The sequence below is a fragment of the Acromyrmex echinatior genome, chromosome 12 (assembly GCF_024713525.1).
Source record: "Acromyrmex echinatior isolate Ae372 chromosome 12, ASM2471352v2, whole genome shotgun sequence".
NCBI lineage: Eukaryota > Metazoa > Arthropoda > Insecta > Hymenoptera > Formicidae > Acromyrmex > Acromyrmex echinatior.
The window spans coordinates 3,048,215-3,066,110 of NC_141863.1; the positions used below are offsets into that span (position 1 = coordinate 3,048,215).

General features: G+C 30.6%; 3 protein-coding genes across 9 annotated transcripts in view; 2 read left to right on the top strand and 1 right to left on the bottom strand.

Annotated features, from left to right (window-relative positions):
• On the top strand, window positions 1–6,205 carry LOC105153837 (uncharacterized). Its single transcript, XM_011068935.2, has 3 exons — window positions 1–4,439; window positions 4,519–4,620; window positions 5,815–6,205. The coding sequence occupies exons 1-3, from the start codon at window positions 4,288–4,290 to the stop codon at window positions 5,906–5,908; spliced, it is 348 nt and encodes a 115-aa protein (XP_011067237.1). The 5' UTR covers window positions 1–4,287; the 3' UTR covers window positions 5,909–6,205.
• LOC105153838 (cytochrome c oxidase subunit 6A1, mitochondrial) overlaps window positions 4,505–17,896 on the bottom strand; it is a 33,232-nt gene continuing 19,840 nt past the window's right edge. Inside the window, exon 4 of the mRNA XM_087411765.1 lies at window positions 4,505–8,138. The gene's annotated coding sequence lies outside the window, so the exon portion shown is untranslated. The remainder of the gene's footprint in view (window positions 8,139–17,896) is intronic.
• Window positions 6,967–17,896, top strand: part of LOC105153839 (uncharacterized) — a 27,562-nt gene continuing 16,632 nt past the window's right edge. The window contains exons 1-3 of one of the 7 annotated variants that reach the window (XM_011068945.2): window positions 6,973–7,066; window positions 16,260–16,372; window positions 16,687–16,802. In XM_011068945.2, coding sequence (XP_011067247.2) covers window positions 16,271–16,372; window positions 16,687–16,802 — 218 coding nt within the window. In that variant the 5' untranslated portion in view covers window positions 6,973–7,066; window positions 16,260–16,270. Of the gene's footprint in view, window positions 7,067–7,990; window positions 8,010–11,226; window positions 16,147–16,259; window positions 16,373–16,686; window positions 16,803–17,896 lie in introns of those variants that run through there. The other 6 variants (XM_087411751.1, XM_011068941.2, XM_011068944.2 and 3 more) reach the window with 6 other exon arrangements.

The window sequence follows — 17,896 nt, forward strand, 5'->3', positions numbered from 1 at the left end:
TTTAATGAACCAATAAAGCGAAAAAGGGATAGGCGAGCGAACACAACGGTGAACATAAAGCTACAATGGCATTATACCCAAGCAGAACAACAAGTCATTTAATATCAAAATGATGTTAAAAATGATTCTAAAATATCGTTATGATTCATTTTAACATTATCGTGACTTGTTTGTTCTGCTTGGATATAGCCAAAGGAAATATAACCGTAGGCTTTTGTATTTTTTCAACATAAAAAATTTTTTTTTTTCACCGATGAAGGATGATGGGTTTCATTTCAAAGCTATTATCTTTTTTATTTTCCAATACATGCAGAAAAATTTTTTTTTTACTGAAAAACACCGGATGATAGGCTTCACTTTGAAGCTATTTTATTAGTTGGAAAATACGGTATTATACATATGATATACATATATAAGAATATATATATATATAACTAATAAAATATGGTAGCTTCAAAGTGAAGCCTATCATCCGGTGTTTTTCAATAAAAACAAAATTTTTATATATATTTTATATATATATATATATATATTCTTAAATTTTCAATGATAATTAAAATCTGCTGAGAGCCAACGCCAGTTGTAATTGCGAATTATAATTTATCTTCCAATGCACATACATAAAATAAATTAAATAACATAGACGTTTCGACCCGAGTTTTGGGTCCTCCTAAATATTAACGAGTAACGAATGAAATATTGTATTATGTACTAGACATTGTTCTGCGAATCGTTTAAAATGCGTTTCCGTCATCAAGGTATCGCTTAATATCCAGAATTGTGCTTAGAACAGTGAAGATATCGCTTACATCGAGAACGGTGCATAGAAACGTCATTAGACTTCCTGGTTTAATGATAGTTTCAGATTGCTATGAATATCGATGTTACGTGTACGTAGGTCATGAATATAATGAGGTATCGATGTAAGCGATACCTTGACTGTTCTAAGCACAATTCTTGATGTTAAGCGATACCTTAACGATGGAAACGCATTTCAAACGATTCACAGAACAATGTCTAGTATGTAATACAGTATTTCATTCGTTACTCAACATTAATATTGAGGAGGATCCAAAATTCGGATCGAAACATCTATGTTATTTATTTTATATGTGCATTGGAAAATATTATAAATTATAATTCGCAACTACAACTGGAGTTGGCTCTCAGCAGGCTTTTTAACTACCATTGATTATTATCATTAGAGCCTATACTTTTTTGATTCCCTAAATTTTATTTTATTTATGTACTCTCGATTAATTAATGTATTATATTTAAATTCTAATTAATGTATTATATTTAGATTCTAAAAACAGGTAGCTTATTGTTAGCGGAAATATACATTCATATACCTATATACATGCTATATAATTACTGTAGTGCCTTATTTATAATAAGATTCATCATAAAATTAATTGTTTTAAAATTTTGATAATATGTTTTTGCGATTCCTACAATCTATCTTCTTCAATGGATATATTTTCAAGGAAATTGCAGTTTACGAGTTATCTCCGTGTCTACATAGTTAAATGCCAACGATGTAAGCGATAACACGTTCGGTAAATTGCAGGCGCATTAATAATACCACATATTAAGCGCTAATCAAATGCCAAACATTTCACGATATACATCGCGAGACGTGGAGTAAACCCTACTGAAAAAAATCACGTCATACAGTTGGATGATGAAATCATACAATTAAAGTATGTAAATCACGTAATGGATTGTTCCAAATCAATACGTGATTTTAAAATTACGTATTTTGAAAAGTTACGTGATTACATGCTCTTTTTTCTTCTATTTCTATTCATCCAATTCTTTAAAATTTAATAAAATTTTATAATTAACATTACATGATGGATGAAATTGTTTATAATATCATGTGATTTTTTTCAAATTACATCATTTTAAAAAATCACGTACTGATTTGGTTACGTGATTTACATGTCTTACATGTAAATTAAATTTACATGTGATTTATATTTACATGTAATTTACATTACACATTACGTAATTAACATGTTTTAATTACATGATTTCATCATTTTTCAGCAGGGAACTGTCAAATTTATCCCAAATTATCTTAATTTGTAGCTGCGTTCGACTTGAATAATTTTTATCTCAATATCTTTATCATTCATTACATGAAAAATGAAATTTACAACGCGTAAGTGTTTGAGGCATATGTTTAAATTCCCACGAGAATAAAATATCACTTTATTATGCTATTCCGAATGTTAAACAAGGGTCTGTTTAACAAGAGATTTATCATCTTTTCGCGTATAGAAGGGTAGAGCGGACAAAGTGAGGTGGAAATGTACTCTCTATTGTGTACGTAAATACGAAATATTCGGCCAGGCTTAAAATTGAGTGAGTGAATTAATGGAAACCCTCATGTGAAGGGTGATAAAGGGTTGCAGAGGCTGTAGCGAATATTCGAGAATCTGAATGCACTTCCAGCAAATGCAGTTCAGTAGATCTATTCGTGTAACTCTTAAACAAAAATTTTATTGTAAGGATGCACTGTTGCGCAACTTTTTTATCATTGCATATATATAATATCTGCGTAATGACACTTATAACAAAATAATGAAATTTTTATTACAGAATAGGTCTGCTGGTACGTATTATGAAATTATTCGGAATGGAATTCGATTGAAATTATTCCGTTTCCTTTAGAAAACATAATAGAATTCTAGAGAATTCCGGATCGGATTCCAAACAACTCCATAATATATACCTTCTTGATAAGGCCGTAATACAGACTTTTGCATAATGCACAATACATAAAGCATAATGTTTTCTATAAGAAGCTATTATCTAAGTTTCAAAACGGGGAGCACAGACTCTTACATAACGCGTAATACGTAATGCATAAGGAAATGTATCAATTAATTTCTTCGTTTCTTTCCTTTCCATAAAATAAAGAACTTTGATTGGTTAAATTTCTTATGTTTCATGTGTTATGTAAAGCCCTAAACACAATGCGAAGGCAACAGCGATAACGATAACGATCGCGATAGGAACAGAGGAATCCAATATACGGGAATGCATATTATGTGCATATTATCCTATGTACTGACATATGCATTCCCATATGTTGGATTCCTCTGTCGCTATCGCTGTTACCTTCGCATTGTGTTTAAGGTTTAAGAGTCTGTGCTCTCCGCTTTAAGGTTTGCGCACAATTAAAGGAATGGGGAATAGAGTGTATTTCAACCTGTTAGAAGCCATGTTGAATACATTAAATTCTAGTAGCTCGAAATTCATATTCTCTATTTCCCTATTCCTTCTACTGTCTGTCTCCTATTCTTCGATTGTGCGCAACTGTTTGAGAATTATTTATACATTACCGTGCTACGGCATAAGTTAACAGTTTGCGACATGTACAAAGGTGCCTTTAGGGCTGTTGCACTATCCGTAATGGGCTTTTTACAATAAGTCATTATCTAAGCTTTAAGACTCAAGCTATAAATAATTGACCAATCATAATCAATTATTTTCTTATATTGTGATTGTTAATTAATCATTTTATGATTTAAGACGTAAAGCTGAGGTAATTGCTTATAAGAAACCCTGTAAGCCCAGATCTACAATAGATTTTTAAGCCATAAGGAATGGACGGATCATAATCAATTATTCTCCTTGTATTCGACTGTAATTGGTTAGTTTTTTACAGCTTAAAGCTTAAAACACCTATTGCAGATCCGAATTAAAAAATCGATCAGTACGAATCTTAAAAGATAAAATAAATTTCATGGAAAACGAAAGAAATAAAGGAATTTCATATATTTTTTTATACACTATAGGTGCATTCGGGGAATCGCTAGCATTATTTGTGTTAAGGCCATGGCACACAAAAAATTTAAGACAGTAAGACGTAAGGTAATCAATATGTTGGATTTGCTACTGCTTATGTTATGGCTTTACGGACTCTATTGTGATTGGTCAATTCGCTTACGTCTTACCACTTAAGTTTTTTTGTGAGTCATGGCTCTTAATCTATCCTTGTTTCACGTTTAATAAACAACGAAGATAAGAATCTCAGAGTAGCGCTAATAGCGTCTCTTCGAACTCACCATATGCGACACCATGTCTTATGCGTTATGCAAGACTCTGTGATTCCCGCTCATATTTTTACATCTATAGATCAATCAAACGCGTATCTCAGTAGATTACTTTTTGTTTTAAAATAGTTGAGTCTTTTTCTCGTTGAGCATAACAGAAACAGGATATTGACAAGACGGTTCGTTTGTAAGATCGTTTTTCAAGAAGATAAATTTCGTTATGGCTTTCAGATTGACTCAGTGGTTTATATCGTTTACTGTATTTTTGATCGTTCTGCTAGTTATCGTTTGGTCCGCAGTACATCTGGGCCAAAAAAAACAAAACGTCACAGATATTGTTTTGATATTTTTCAAAGCGAATGATTATCCACGGTAATAATTTACGGAAAAAAATATGTTTATCTCTATTTAAAAAAAAAAGTCTTTTTATCAACATATTTTTTTTTTTCAGCAAACTACTTTATTCCACGGAATTTGACTTGACATCGCCAGTGGTAGAAACTACCGATACGACAACCGAAGTTTTTTCGCCAAGGCTCCATAATACCAGATCGTGCGTAATTTTACAAAATTCAAACTTTTTATTGGAATGAGAATACGCTGTCAATAATACGCGAATTCTGATATTGCATCAGCGATATCACGTTCTATACCGTCGGAAACAATTCATCGTGGAACGACGATATCACATACAACACGTCTACCGGGATTTTCATATTTGATTGACATATTCGATCATCGTCGAAATATTAGAGAGAAAGTTACAATATCGTAAGCGTAGATTTTTAATTGTTAATTAAACATACAACTATTACTCTCTCATATATGCATAAATCGTATATATTGCGCAAGCGAAACTTCTTTAAATAATTTCGCAGACCACATCATATTTTCGCAAACCGCACATTCGGCGCATTTAACACACGAAGCAGCATCATTCGACATAATGATAAATTGTGAACATCAGGTTTGGGTCAATCTGAGCCGAAACTGAGCTTTCCGAAAAGATGAAACGTCTTGAAACATCTTGAAAAGATGAAAAGAATACGTCGAACGTGTCTGTAATTTTCTCATTCTCACAAACACAAGTGTCCGATGACAGATTCGTAAAATATGTGGTAGAACGAATGAAAATAATGCATATTATATCAAATGAGAAACACGTGGCGTAGACAAAACCCTTAGGGTTTCTTTCATCAACCTCGATTAAGTTATAATCGATGGTTACATGGGGCTCATTTAGACCCAGATTCAACTCATACTTAAAAACTAACCTCGGTTCAAAAAATAATCATGAGTTATGAAACTGGGTCTTAAGCTTAAACTGGGCATTAGCTTAACCGAGATTGGTGAAAAAAAATCCTTAAAAAATAACACGTTATTATAATTATCACCTTTATTTAATCACGTGCGTTTCGTTACTATTTTGTACATTTTTCTTATTATTTTATACATTGAATACTGGAAGTAGATGCAATGAATTAAAATGCATTATTTATATGATTTTATGATTACAGTGAGACAATAATAAAATATTGGTTTTCATGCGTCACAAAATTTCAGACACGGAAATTTCAGAGTTTTTATAATAGATCTATAAAGCACGTTCTTAAATAATTATTTCTTTCACAAGAGATAAAAACAATCATAGGAAGCACGTTTTTTTTTTTAAAAGAATTGAGCATCGAGATCCGATAGGATTCCCTGTCATGCGTTGTAATAATTGTTCTCCCTTTTACCACTGCAGTGCCAAAGACGGTTATACCTTGGTGTCCAATGGAAGTGACGTGGCAGAAAGAAGCAATAACTCCGATTACACTCCCCAAATGCAGCCCTTGTAATACCTATTCTAATAATACATGGGTTGCCATCGTTACGTCTGGGAGCAAGGCGCTTGTTATGGAGATGTGTCGATGTGTAACATGGACGTATACAGTATTTTTTTGGGGGGGGGAGAAGGAATATTCATTAATTCTGTTACACACATTTTTTGCGTCAATCGCTTTTTTTTTGGCTATTTTAGAATTTTCTTCTCGTTTCTGATTTTGAATGGGAAAGATATTACATTTTGTAACTTTTATTTTTTTCCCTGAAGAAAGTATAATATAATAGGCAAAATATAATTATTAAAAATGAAATGTGGTAATTCTTTAATATTATTTTAATATTATTTAGATATAAAATATTTGTTATAATTTTTCTAGAAAAAGAAAAGAAATTTAAAAAAATCAGAAGAGAGCATAAAAAAAAATCTCTCTGAGAAAAAGAACATTGTTAAAGATTAAAAATATTAGACTAAAGTTAAATAAAAAGAAAAAGGAAATAATAAATGAAACAAAAAAAAAAGAGTTACAGTTGTATTTTTCATATTTAAAAATGAAGAAAAACTTTCGGGGATTTGAACCTCCCAAACTTTTTTCCTGGATACGTCCATGCTTTTTCTGTTATCCTACCGCTACATCGTTTTAACCCAAGGGTAATCAGTAATGTAGTCTGCTGTGGTGATTTCTATCTCGTCGCGAGAAAACGAAAAACCACAATTAGTTTTCATTCTCAATTGAGAATCCATACTTTTTAAAATTTATTTTTTTTTATTACAATATTAATAGTGACTAAATGCTGAGAGTGCACATTTTAACTAAAATTATTTATGCATGTGTAAAGTGTAAATTCGGAAATATTTTAAGATTTAATTATTTTATGACTTCCAAAAAAAAAAAAAAAAAAAAAAACTTGTAAAATCTGAAGAAGGTTTAAATATTCTTTTAAATCTTCACAAATTCAACACATGTGAAATTTTAATGGTACCTATATGAAGATTATGTTTTCACCAGGGGAGCTAGTACCAGGCAGTTTTGCGCATGACTGTTACAGCGTTAGCTTCGGGTGCAGGTGATTCAGGCAAGGTAGTCGCACGTGTGTTACAGGCCTGATCAGAGCCAGTATCGACAGATACATAGACGGATGCTGGTTACAGTCGGAGTTACAGAAACGAAAAGGTTAATAGCATTAATATATATCTGCTCTAGAGTTTCGGTTAATGGCGTCAATTGGGTGCTTCTCGTCACGTTTTCTTGTGCCAATTCCAATTTCTTTCGTCAAGCTTCGTCTTGCGAGCTAGCAATCGGAGCAATCTTGTTTTTGTCTTCGTAAACTCGAAACGATATCAATCTTCTCTAAGGGCGGTATTCGTAGTCCGTTTTTATTTTAGGCAATGTCTTGAGATGCTAATACGTAGGCTCTCTGATTAGTTGATGACATCTTAAGATTGTGTTTAAGATCTTAAATAGAAGATATCTGACTATGAATATCGATCTAAGAGACTAAAATATTTTAATACGTGAATGTGACGCAAAAGGATCATATTATGAATAAAATGGTGTTTCGTAGTGATCGGCGTTATGGCGTTATAAGATCTCTTGATCCTTTTGCGGAGTGCGGTCTAAACGTACAGTGTAAACATTTTATAGGTAACGCTGGTATCTTTTTACTGTTTATTTATTTAATTTGATTCCGAGACTGGCGGTTCTTTTGTTGGCTTACATCAATGAACGATTAATTGCATTAATAGTGGTTAAGTAAATAGTCGTTAAAAAGAAGAAGCTCAGCGAGGGTTATTTCCCCGCGAAAGAAACCGACTCTAGCGACGGTGGTGTAAGTGATCTTGATAATAGACAAATATTGCGCAAATCAGCCCAGACTGTCCATTTGTATCGTTACCGTCGTTTCGCAATGTCGGCGTACGTAGACCAAGTAGTGCGTTGCGAGGCAAAGATAGAGGCAAAGACAGAGAGAAAATATTGCTGCAAGCTTTATGATCGAGCGACGCATGGAGGTCGGAAACATCTGAAGCCAGCGTCGTCATGGATCACCGCGAAAAAGCTGTCGGCTTTGCCGATCAGCGGTTATGTTTGTCGGGGATGTCGTCGCGAATTTCACAAGGTATCGATATTTCGAGATACAGATCGCATGTCGTTTCAATGTTGTATCGATGTCATGAAGAGGTTCCGTGCTGTGATGAAAAAATTCCACTGAAAGGTGAGGGTGAAAATTCAGGGCTGCGCAATTTTACTGTAACAAAAAATGATCCTTTTTCCAACGTAAAACCAAAGGTAATCTGATGCCTGTAGATTTTTTTTAATATGATCCCATTGAAATTGTTCTGTCACGTTGGTCACGTTATAATTTAGAAAAAATTGAAATAAAGCTATTTTAGTATATTGTTTATTGTACGATATGTGACATGTTGAAGAAATTTATTACATTCAAAATTATATTGTTAGGATTTTCAGTCTTTCAAAGAAGAAATTTATTCTGTCGATTATAATTAAAAATACATTTATAATTAATGTACATTACATGTATCAGAACGCATGTTGCGTCAGAATTGCCATTTTAATATATTACGATATTGATAGAGCTTACATTAATCTTTTTAACGCTAATGAATATATAAAAAATTTTAAGACATGAAAGATTTAAAAATATATTAATTTTGATTGCATAATTTGTATTTTGATTGCGTATAAATTACTATGCGTATTAATTTATAGTGTAAATATTTATAATTGTGCGTTTTTACAAAAATTAATATTTTTCCTCTAATCGTGTAAATATGTCTTATAATCAGAGTTAGATATAATTAAGTTAATATTTTTTAAAACTAAATTAAATTCCAGTTAATAACTCAGAAATTAATTTAGTTGCAAACACAATACTAAATGATTGGGTTAATGAGACTTGGCAGTGTCAGAGTCGAAATGTTCGTTTGTACATAATTAATTTTAATATATAAATTTATAGTTGCGCACGGACAACTGCGTGTCAATTCTCATTAGCATAATTTATTTATTTATTTGTTGTATTTGTAAAACTTAAGAGTTCCGAATTCTTTATTTTTTAATTTAATTACGTTAAAAGTTGCATGATTAAAAAACTAAGATTGAGTTGTTCTATCTTTCGGTAAACTTCAGCTCACTGTCTTACTCTCTTACTCTTTTATGTTTTACTCTTTTAATTCTTTGTTCATCCAATAAGTAAATTACCACATAGTTTACCTTAACTATGTTTTAAAGATAGAACAACCGGCTCTAATTCAGTTAAAGTTACGTTAAAAGTTACTGAGTTAACAAAAATTAAATAAAAAATTAATTTTGAAAAACACTTTTATTAAATCATAATGTCCTAATTTTTCTTAAAATAGATGACTTTAAATAACAAAACAATTACAATATAAATCATCAGATAAAAGTTTAATATTTCATTTTTTAATTTTATAAAATAACAAACAAATAATTTTTTACTAGCATAGACTTTGTATTTAACTAAGGTTATGTTCGGAAAGCAGCGCTATTACATCATTTGTTCTGTATCGCTCATTAGACGTAAACAAGAATAGAATGTCGCAATAGTGCTGATAACGTTTTCTAAATACAGATCCCAAGTTCGTCCAATTATCCACGTTCATCTTTGGATATTACGAGTGTTCCCTCGGGAAAAAATACATTCAACTAGGCATTAGCGGACTGAAATAAATTTCGAATTAAATATTAATCCTCAAGTTTGAGATTTGGCAGCTGACACTTCTCTCTAGTTGCGTCCATCATATGATCAATACTCTTTTTTTCAACTAATTCTCTTTGATATTTAAGATTTTATAGAAAAAAATTATATTTAAAGAAATAAAAAAATGTTAATTTAAAAAAGGAAAAGTTAATAAATAAAAGTTTAAAAGTAACTAGATTAAGTTAATAATATTGAAAAAATACAAGTCATGCTCCTAATATAATATAATTAATAGTATATGTTATAATTTCTATGTAAATTTCTGTAATATTATATAAATAACAATGATAATATATCAACATTATATTTATATTTTTTTCAGTGTATATATCAATATGTCAAAATATGCTAAAATAGTCCTTTTCGTAATTTTAATTGTAAATTTTTTTAAATGATGATTGTGACATGACAGCAATTTTGAACAATGGAGTCATAAATGTCCAAATAACTACGAAAAATGGTTACTTTCTTTCTTATGCATTTTTTGTTGTATAATAATATTTTAATATAATTTGTCGATATTACAAATTGAAAGAAATGCAGTGATAGATGTTTCCTCTATTGAAGAGATTGTAACAAAAAGAATCCCTCAAAATAAAAATATTCTATTGTTGCATTCTACCACTTGATAATCACGTGCCTTATGTCCGTTTCCGTTAATGTAGATTAACTAATCTCTGTTTATTCTTTATTTTTTTCTAATTCTTAAAGAAAGATAAAAAGTAAGTTAAACCAAGAAAAAATTAATCTCGGTTTAACTCACTTTTTATCTTTCTTTCATATAAATCACGCGATTATCTAATGGCTCTTGTGTTTTTTTGTGTTCTACAAAATGAAAACACGAGCAATTAAGAGCCTAAATTCTCAGTAATTGGAACGATTATATCAACATATATTTCTCAATACTACATATATATAACAAATATCGAACGTTTCGGCTTAATTCAAGCCATCTTCAGCAATCTATCTCTATAAAATCTCTTGATGAATAATTCCAAAACATCTTGATAGTCTCGTATAATACAATTCAATATTATAAATTAATCAATCTTTTATATTAATTTATATACGTGATTCTGCTTTGACTATGAATATGTCGCTAAAGATGCTTGGCGTTGTGATGCTCTTTTTCCATCGTGATTTAATTTATAGTATTTCATTGTGCAGTTATGGAGTGCAGTAGCTCGCACTTAGTCTAACAGCTAAATAACGGTTACGTATTCAGATTTGGTAATGGGAGACTCCCTTGTTGCAGTCGATTACTTTGATTTGCGACTACTTGAATTGTATTAAAGAAGTTATATTATACGAGATTACCAAGATATTTTGGAATTATTCATCAAAAGATTATATTATACTAGATTGCTGAAGATGGCTTGAATTAAGCCGAAACGTTCGATATTTGTTATATATATGTAGTATTGAGAAATATATAATCGCTCCAATTACTGTGAATTTAGGCTCTTAATTGTCCGTGTTTTCATTTATTGTTTATATATAATTTTTATCTCAAGAGCCCAACTTTAATTATTCTCTGTTCTGTTAATTATAAAAACTTTATCATTTTTAGCAGGCATCGCTTATTCGCTGTATATTATGATGTTATACGTGTATAATCAAATTGATTTCTGCGCCCTGATAATCATGTGTCGTTTGCCATTTCGTTTTAAATTATTTGCCAATGTCACGAGTCCAAGTTTATAGCATCATATATATATGTACATTGTTATTATCTGTAATCTCTAAATTTTATAAACACATCGGATATCAATGGACAGGCTTTCATCTATGATTATTTCTAAAATTAATTACTGTTACTCAGACTAATTATCCAAATGCACAATGGCAACTTAAGCACTTTGTGTTTAGACTGACGCATCATTTGACACTCATATCAAATACGTACGTTCATTACACTATGCCACATAGATTTAGATCACAAATTAGACAAAGATGATCCTTGAACAATGAATTCAATTGGATGCATTAGTGTGCACTGATGTCTATCAAAGTCGTTATATACAGATTTAACATTAACACAAATGAAATGTAAACATGGTTAAAGAGTTCTGTATAGAGCATAGAAATTTCACAAGCCAAATATTTGGCATGTGGAATTCCACATGTCAGATTTGAGAAACAAATATTGAAACTTGTGTGATTTTTAAGAAATGTACATATAAGATAGAAAGTAAACACGCGGATTGTGAAGACCAAATAACGTGGCAATAATACACATCAATAAAGAGCTTGCACAATTATTGAATGCAGATATTTTAATGGAGGAGTTTATTTGCGAAAACAGCGCTCCAGGAATGTGTTTCGCAGTTTTAACTCAATAATTCATTTATATTTGTATTTATTAATTGTACAGGCCTAATACATGTTACACTTATATGTACATTTGTATGTATATATACAAAAAATCAATCCCACATTTATTATTCTTTTCCTTTCCAGTGTTGGTATTCCACATGCCAAAAAATTACAAGTCTCTGCCCACGAATGCAAATATTTTGATTCATGACGTACATGTTTTGTCCAACACAATAAAATATATTGAGGATTTCGTGGTTTAATATTTAAATCGCTGTTTCTATATTTATATTAAATATGCATCTTTACGTCAATCTGTGTACATCTTTAATATGCACTCGTGCGCATTGAATACATCTAACCGAATTTGTTTTTTATTGCCGAAAACGAATCCATTATTGAAATTGCTTTGTCATTCTATAATTCTTTTTCAGTCTCATTTGTTATAAACAAATTTTTTTTAATTTGACAAAAGGATTTTACGGAAGGATGTCACAGATTTAAATTTCGTTCTTTTAATTTATTTATACTGTGTAATTTTTTATATATTTTTGAACTACTTTAGCTCAAAATTACTAAAACAATATGCCATTTTTAATACTTTTAAGTCTAATTTTTTTAAAAGTGATAGAATAATTTCATTAACGGATTTCCTTTTAGCAATAAAAAATCTATAAGAATTAAACAATGATTTGACAAAAAAACTCTGAGAATAAATTAATAAGAAAGAAATATAAGTTACTAAAAAGAGCTAACGCTGATATCGATGCGTACAATGAATTTATTCATTTAGTCAATTAAATAAAAAAATAAATTGTAAACGTGACCATAATTTTTACTTCTTTTCAGTACAAATTAAAACATATAAGCATATAAAGTAAATTTAATAATATGAATAAATTTTATTATATTTATGTTATGAATAAATATATTAATAATATAAACGCCGAGATTAATATTGTTAGAGTGAAGTGCATATTTATTAAAAAAGAGACAAAATAATTAAGAAGTGTTAAGATCGTTAAGACAACTAATAATGTTACTATAGATGAAGTCAAGAAACTGCGATTCACTTTATGAATTTTACATGATTATATAATTACAGAATCATGTACTTCACATAATCCGTGATTGTTTTTTTTTTAATATCGCTTCAGAAATCAATCTTTTATTATTAATGTAGTTCTTCGTTCAAAATTCAAATATTATCCCAGTTAAATTCGTAATAATTTATCTGTTATCTGTGATTACCGAGAATTGGTTAGTATTTCAGTCGATATGATTTTTGAAACAGTCAACAATATTAATCTCACTTTAATCATATCGGTTTATTTTCTCATTGACTCTCATTAGCTAACTTATATATCTCTCTACAAATATATTATTTTGTCTGGTTTGTGGTCTAAAAAATTCCAATTGATCAGTGTTATTGCAATAATATTTATCTTAAATAAATTCGCTTTTAATTATGCACATCTATTTGCATCTTATATTTGTAAAATCGATGCATTTACGTTTAATTTTATTCAAGTTTGTTGTGCAACATATTATGTCCATGTTTTTTTTTTACCTGATTCATATATTATGTCGTAAAAATTTTGAAAGGCTCGTAGGCGTTAAATTTCACTAATTCTTGGATGGTTCCTTTCCAAGGGAAATATGTTTTATGTTACACTGCAAAAGATGTTTTATGTTGAATGCAATCTTCTTACGATCTATGCAGGCGACCGCTCATCTTCTTAGGATCTACCATAACTGTCGTATGTTACCAAGTTCACGAAAATGCTTTCATTAAATATATTTACTCAATCAGGTCAATTAAAAATATTAATTGCATTTAGTAGAAAAAACAATTTTGCTCTCTTGCAACTGTTATAAGGATTTTTAATATGATTGATTCTTGCCTTTAATTTCTCATGGATTTAAGTGTATAAACGAGATGTATTGACAAATTTTACAACAGTTGCAAAGTGCTTTCTTTGTTAAACGTAGCCATTGAAGATCTGTCTTTCAATATATTTTTTAAAGGTAGGAAACGCATCAATGAAAATAAAATTATATATATTAACCACAAGTTGCGTACACAATAGGTGTATATGGGTTAACTTAATTGAATCGATAATGAATATCGCTGTTTATATAAAAATGATGTGTATATATACATCCATACATACATCATATATAAACACATATACACGCGCACGCAAGCACGCACTCACGCAAGAACGCACACATGTATATACACACGCGAGCGTGTATATATATATACACACACATATATACACACATATATATATATTTTTTTTTCTTACAATTATGCAAAACAATTATGCAGAACAGAATATATTAACATTTCAAGCTAGTCTTCTCGGCATTAATCACCACTCTAAACTAATATGTATAATACTATTTTTAGATTCAAAAGAAATTTTCTAAGAAGCTATGAATAAGTAATATTAAAAAAGTTCTATTTGAATATTTAAATAAAAAAAAAAAACAGATTTATAAGGTTTAATTGAAGTTGAAAGAGATTCAATGTAGAATTAAAATTTCGATTAAAATTTCGATTGTGTATTTTAAATTATCACTTTTGCAATAAGATGCGCTAAAAATATCAGTAATGCGTATATAAGAATAGAAATATTCGCTTCTGTGTTTTATGATTGAGTTTCTTTTTGGAATGATTCGTCATATCTTTGATGACTCATCTCCTCTTTTTTTTTGTTTGTCGTCCGATTAAAGAAGAAACGAAAGAGTTATCGGAAGTTTATTTAGTATCCAGATAACATACACGGAACCGATATATCTACAGGTCAGATTTTTCTCGACAGTGCAACTGCATACGTCTGTAGTATTTAATAGTATAAATAGTGATTCAACGCGTTCAGTGCTTAGTATATAAGAAGTATCTGATACGATATGATCGTGCGGAGAGACAATTTTAGTCTGAACATTTCTAAATATCTTCTTCAAGAATATTTGCGGCTCGCATCGTGTTCTATCTCATTTTTTGTTATAAAATGCTAAATAATCACCAAAAAAAAAGAATATTTATCTGCGTCGGCGAAGGAACAACAACATCGGCAGGTAGTTTCGAAATCCGGATTACTTTCTTTGCTGTATATCCAGTGCAGAAAAGGGTGAATAAAATAACTTCGAATAAACGATACATCATTTACATCATTACGAGAAATATAATATACGAATAATTTATCGAAGGGACATTAAATAACATAACGATATTAAATTTTACGGAGGGGAGGAGAGAAATATGAGAAGCTTAAGTGAGACATGAAATGCAAAGAATCTTGTTATCGTTAGAAATGATGAGCCTACTGCATCGCCCATGATGAATCTCAAGTTACATCAAGTTGCAAATTCATTTGTGATGCGTCACGTGAAACGCAAAATTATTATGAGAAAACGTTCGCGAGTAAAAATTTAAAATTTATTGTTTAAAAATTTAAAAGTTAGTTTAACGAAATTTGCAATGCAAACTTTCGTATAATATAGATGCATTTCAATAAAATTTTATTGGAAAAAATAAAAGATATATATGCTAGGTGCATCTTTTACGTACCAAAAGGGTTGTAGCTAAGAACACTTACTTTCCTTGGACAAATCCGAAAAAGTTTACGAAAATATTATTGGTAAATAAAATAAAGGAATTTTGTGAAAAAAGAAAAGAAAAAAAAATAGAAAATGAATATAGCATTCAACATTCCTTGAACGATTTCACTCGGATACGATAAAATTTCTTGAAGGACATTGGTGGGTATAACTTATCTCTTCTCAGGTATAAAATCGTCAGGTATAAAACCTTCAGGTAGAAACTTTGCTTTCCGTTTTCCAATTTTTACAATTAGAATTCTATTGTTGTCACATGTCTTTGTAATTTATTGAAAGTTGAACGTGGAAGATATTCGACAAGCGATCAGTCAGAAATAAACAGAAATAAAGCGTCCTGCGTCGGAGTATATGACACATTCTGGATGTCTATCTACAATAATAATTGAAAGTAGAGGAGAGGGACAGTCACAAACAAAACAGAAAAGACAATCGCGCCAGCGTATCTTACGGTCTCCTTAGCGCGGTCTTTCATCGGTTACCTCATTGGCCGATCGTCAAACTGATTAGGCACGTACGAATTCGCTAGCTCTTTTCCTGGTAGCTCAATTCCTCCATGTTCCTTTGGACTGTGAGTGTAAACTGCTGTACTCGAGAATAAGGATTTATTACTTGCTCTGTGATTTCCGAGTGGGGAGAAATTTGCTTATCCAAAAGAGAATTATCAGTGACAAATTATTTTAGCCGTGCGGGTAATGGCTGAATACAAGGAGCAGGCTACTTATATGTTTAACAACTTCGAGTTGAAGAGATGGCTTCACGGAGACGAAAATCGTCGTCGTATGCTGCTAGTCAAGGTGCGAATTTTTGTTTATTGCCGATTTTACGTAGTAAATCTAGCGAGACTATAAGACGTGTATTAATCTAACCTATTATGAAATGTTGACATTGTCGATAAACAATTTTAATACAATTTTTATACACTTTACAGTCTTTTCATCAGCATTGTGCATTTTTGTTTTGTTGTGAATTCATTGTTCTCTTCTCAGCTTCAGCTTGTGTAGAAAGTGATATTGTAAAAATTTATTCTATTTGGCGGTAGACAATTTGATGCAACCTCGAATATGTATGGAATATGCTGAAATATCTGATCATAAAATAATTATTTCAGCTAAAGAATGATTTGCGGAAGCTGGGATTATCGAAGCGGGCGACACGAGCAGGACTCGTACAGCTTGCAATGAAGCCATGTGTGATTCTAAAACGACTGTCGGTTTCCTGTTACAGGTAAGTTTCTGTTCGGTTTTCTGGAAAGCCGTGTAAATATGTTAATAATGAGAACACGTAGCGAATGCGAATAACGAATATTTATATTTCTGTTTGTAAGCTTGTTGCTTTTTTTTTTATTACACCGAGCGTTCCATCAGATTCAGTATTAGCAACACAAAGTGTTTAACTTGTGCTATTTGTTGAAGCAATAACGAACTTTCGTATTCGGTGTTCGTTCGTAAATGTATACTCAATTTAACATAAATGTTGTATCAGAGTATAGACTGTAAATCGTATTTGTAGTTACGCTTCATTCGCAGTTTATGACATGTTAGTTGCATAAAATGAGAAAGGAATTGTTTCTGCTGAGAAAAATATGATGATTTTTTTATAGGACATGACGCAAATAATAACAAGATGTAGCAATTGCTAATTATTAGAAGTTAATTATTGTGAATTAATTTAATTATAAATATTTTGTGACTAAAGTATTTTACTGACTGAAGTTTTTCATTACTGAACTAGAGTACAATAAATGAAATCGTGTTCTTCGAATCCTTCTATTATACATTCCTCTCATTTAATAGTAGAATTTTCACAAGAGAATTATTTTTCTAAATTACAAAACTGTTGTTAATATTTTTTATTTAATATTTATTTTTTTATATGTGTATTATTAGGGTGCGTCCAGACTATCTAGTCTTTCTTCTTACAGTACCTCTGTATGGATTTCCGATCTTTTTATCGGGTCACAATATAATGCATTACTAGATTTAGCCGAACATCAAATCGCGAGCCGAGCCTGTGTCCACATTCAAAGATTTTACATCCACATTATCGAAACGAATATATTATAGATTTGATTAACATCAAATCATTGATTATGAATATAGATTGAATATATAGACAATAGATTAATAGATTCGCGGCTCGATGTTCGGCTCAATAATCTGGAAGCATCCTTATATGCTATTAGAACTACAAATTTGTTTCTTCACATAAAACGTTTAAGATATAATTTTTATAAAACACGAGAGACATAATATACATTATGCTGTAAATATACATATCTTGTGTTTTATAAAAATGATAGATTTAAAAAAAATATATAT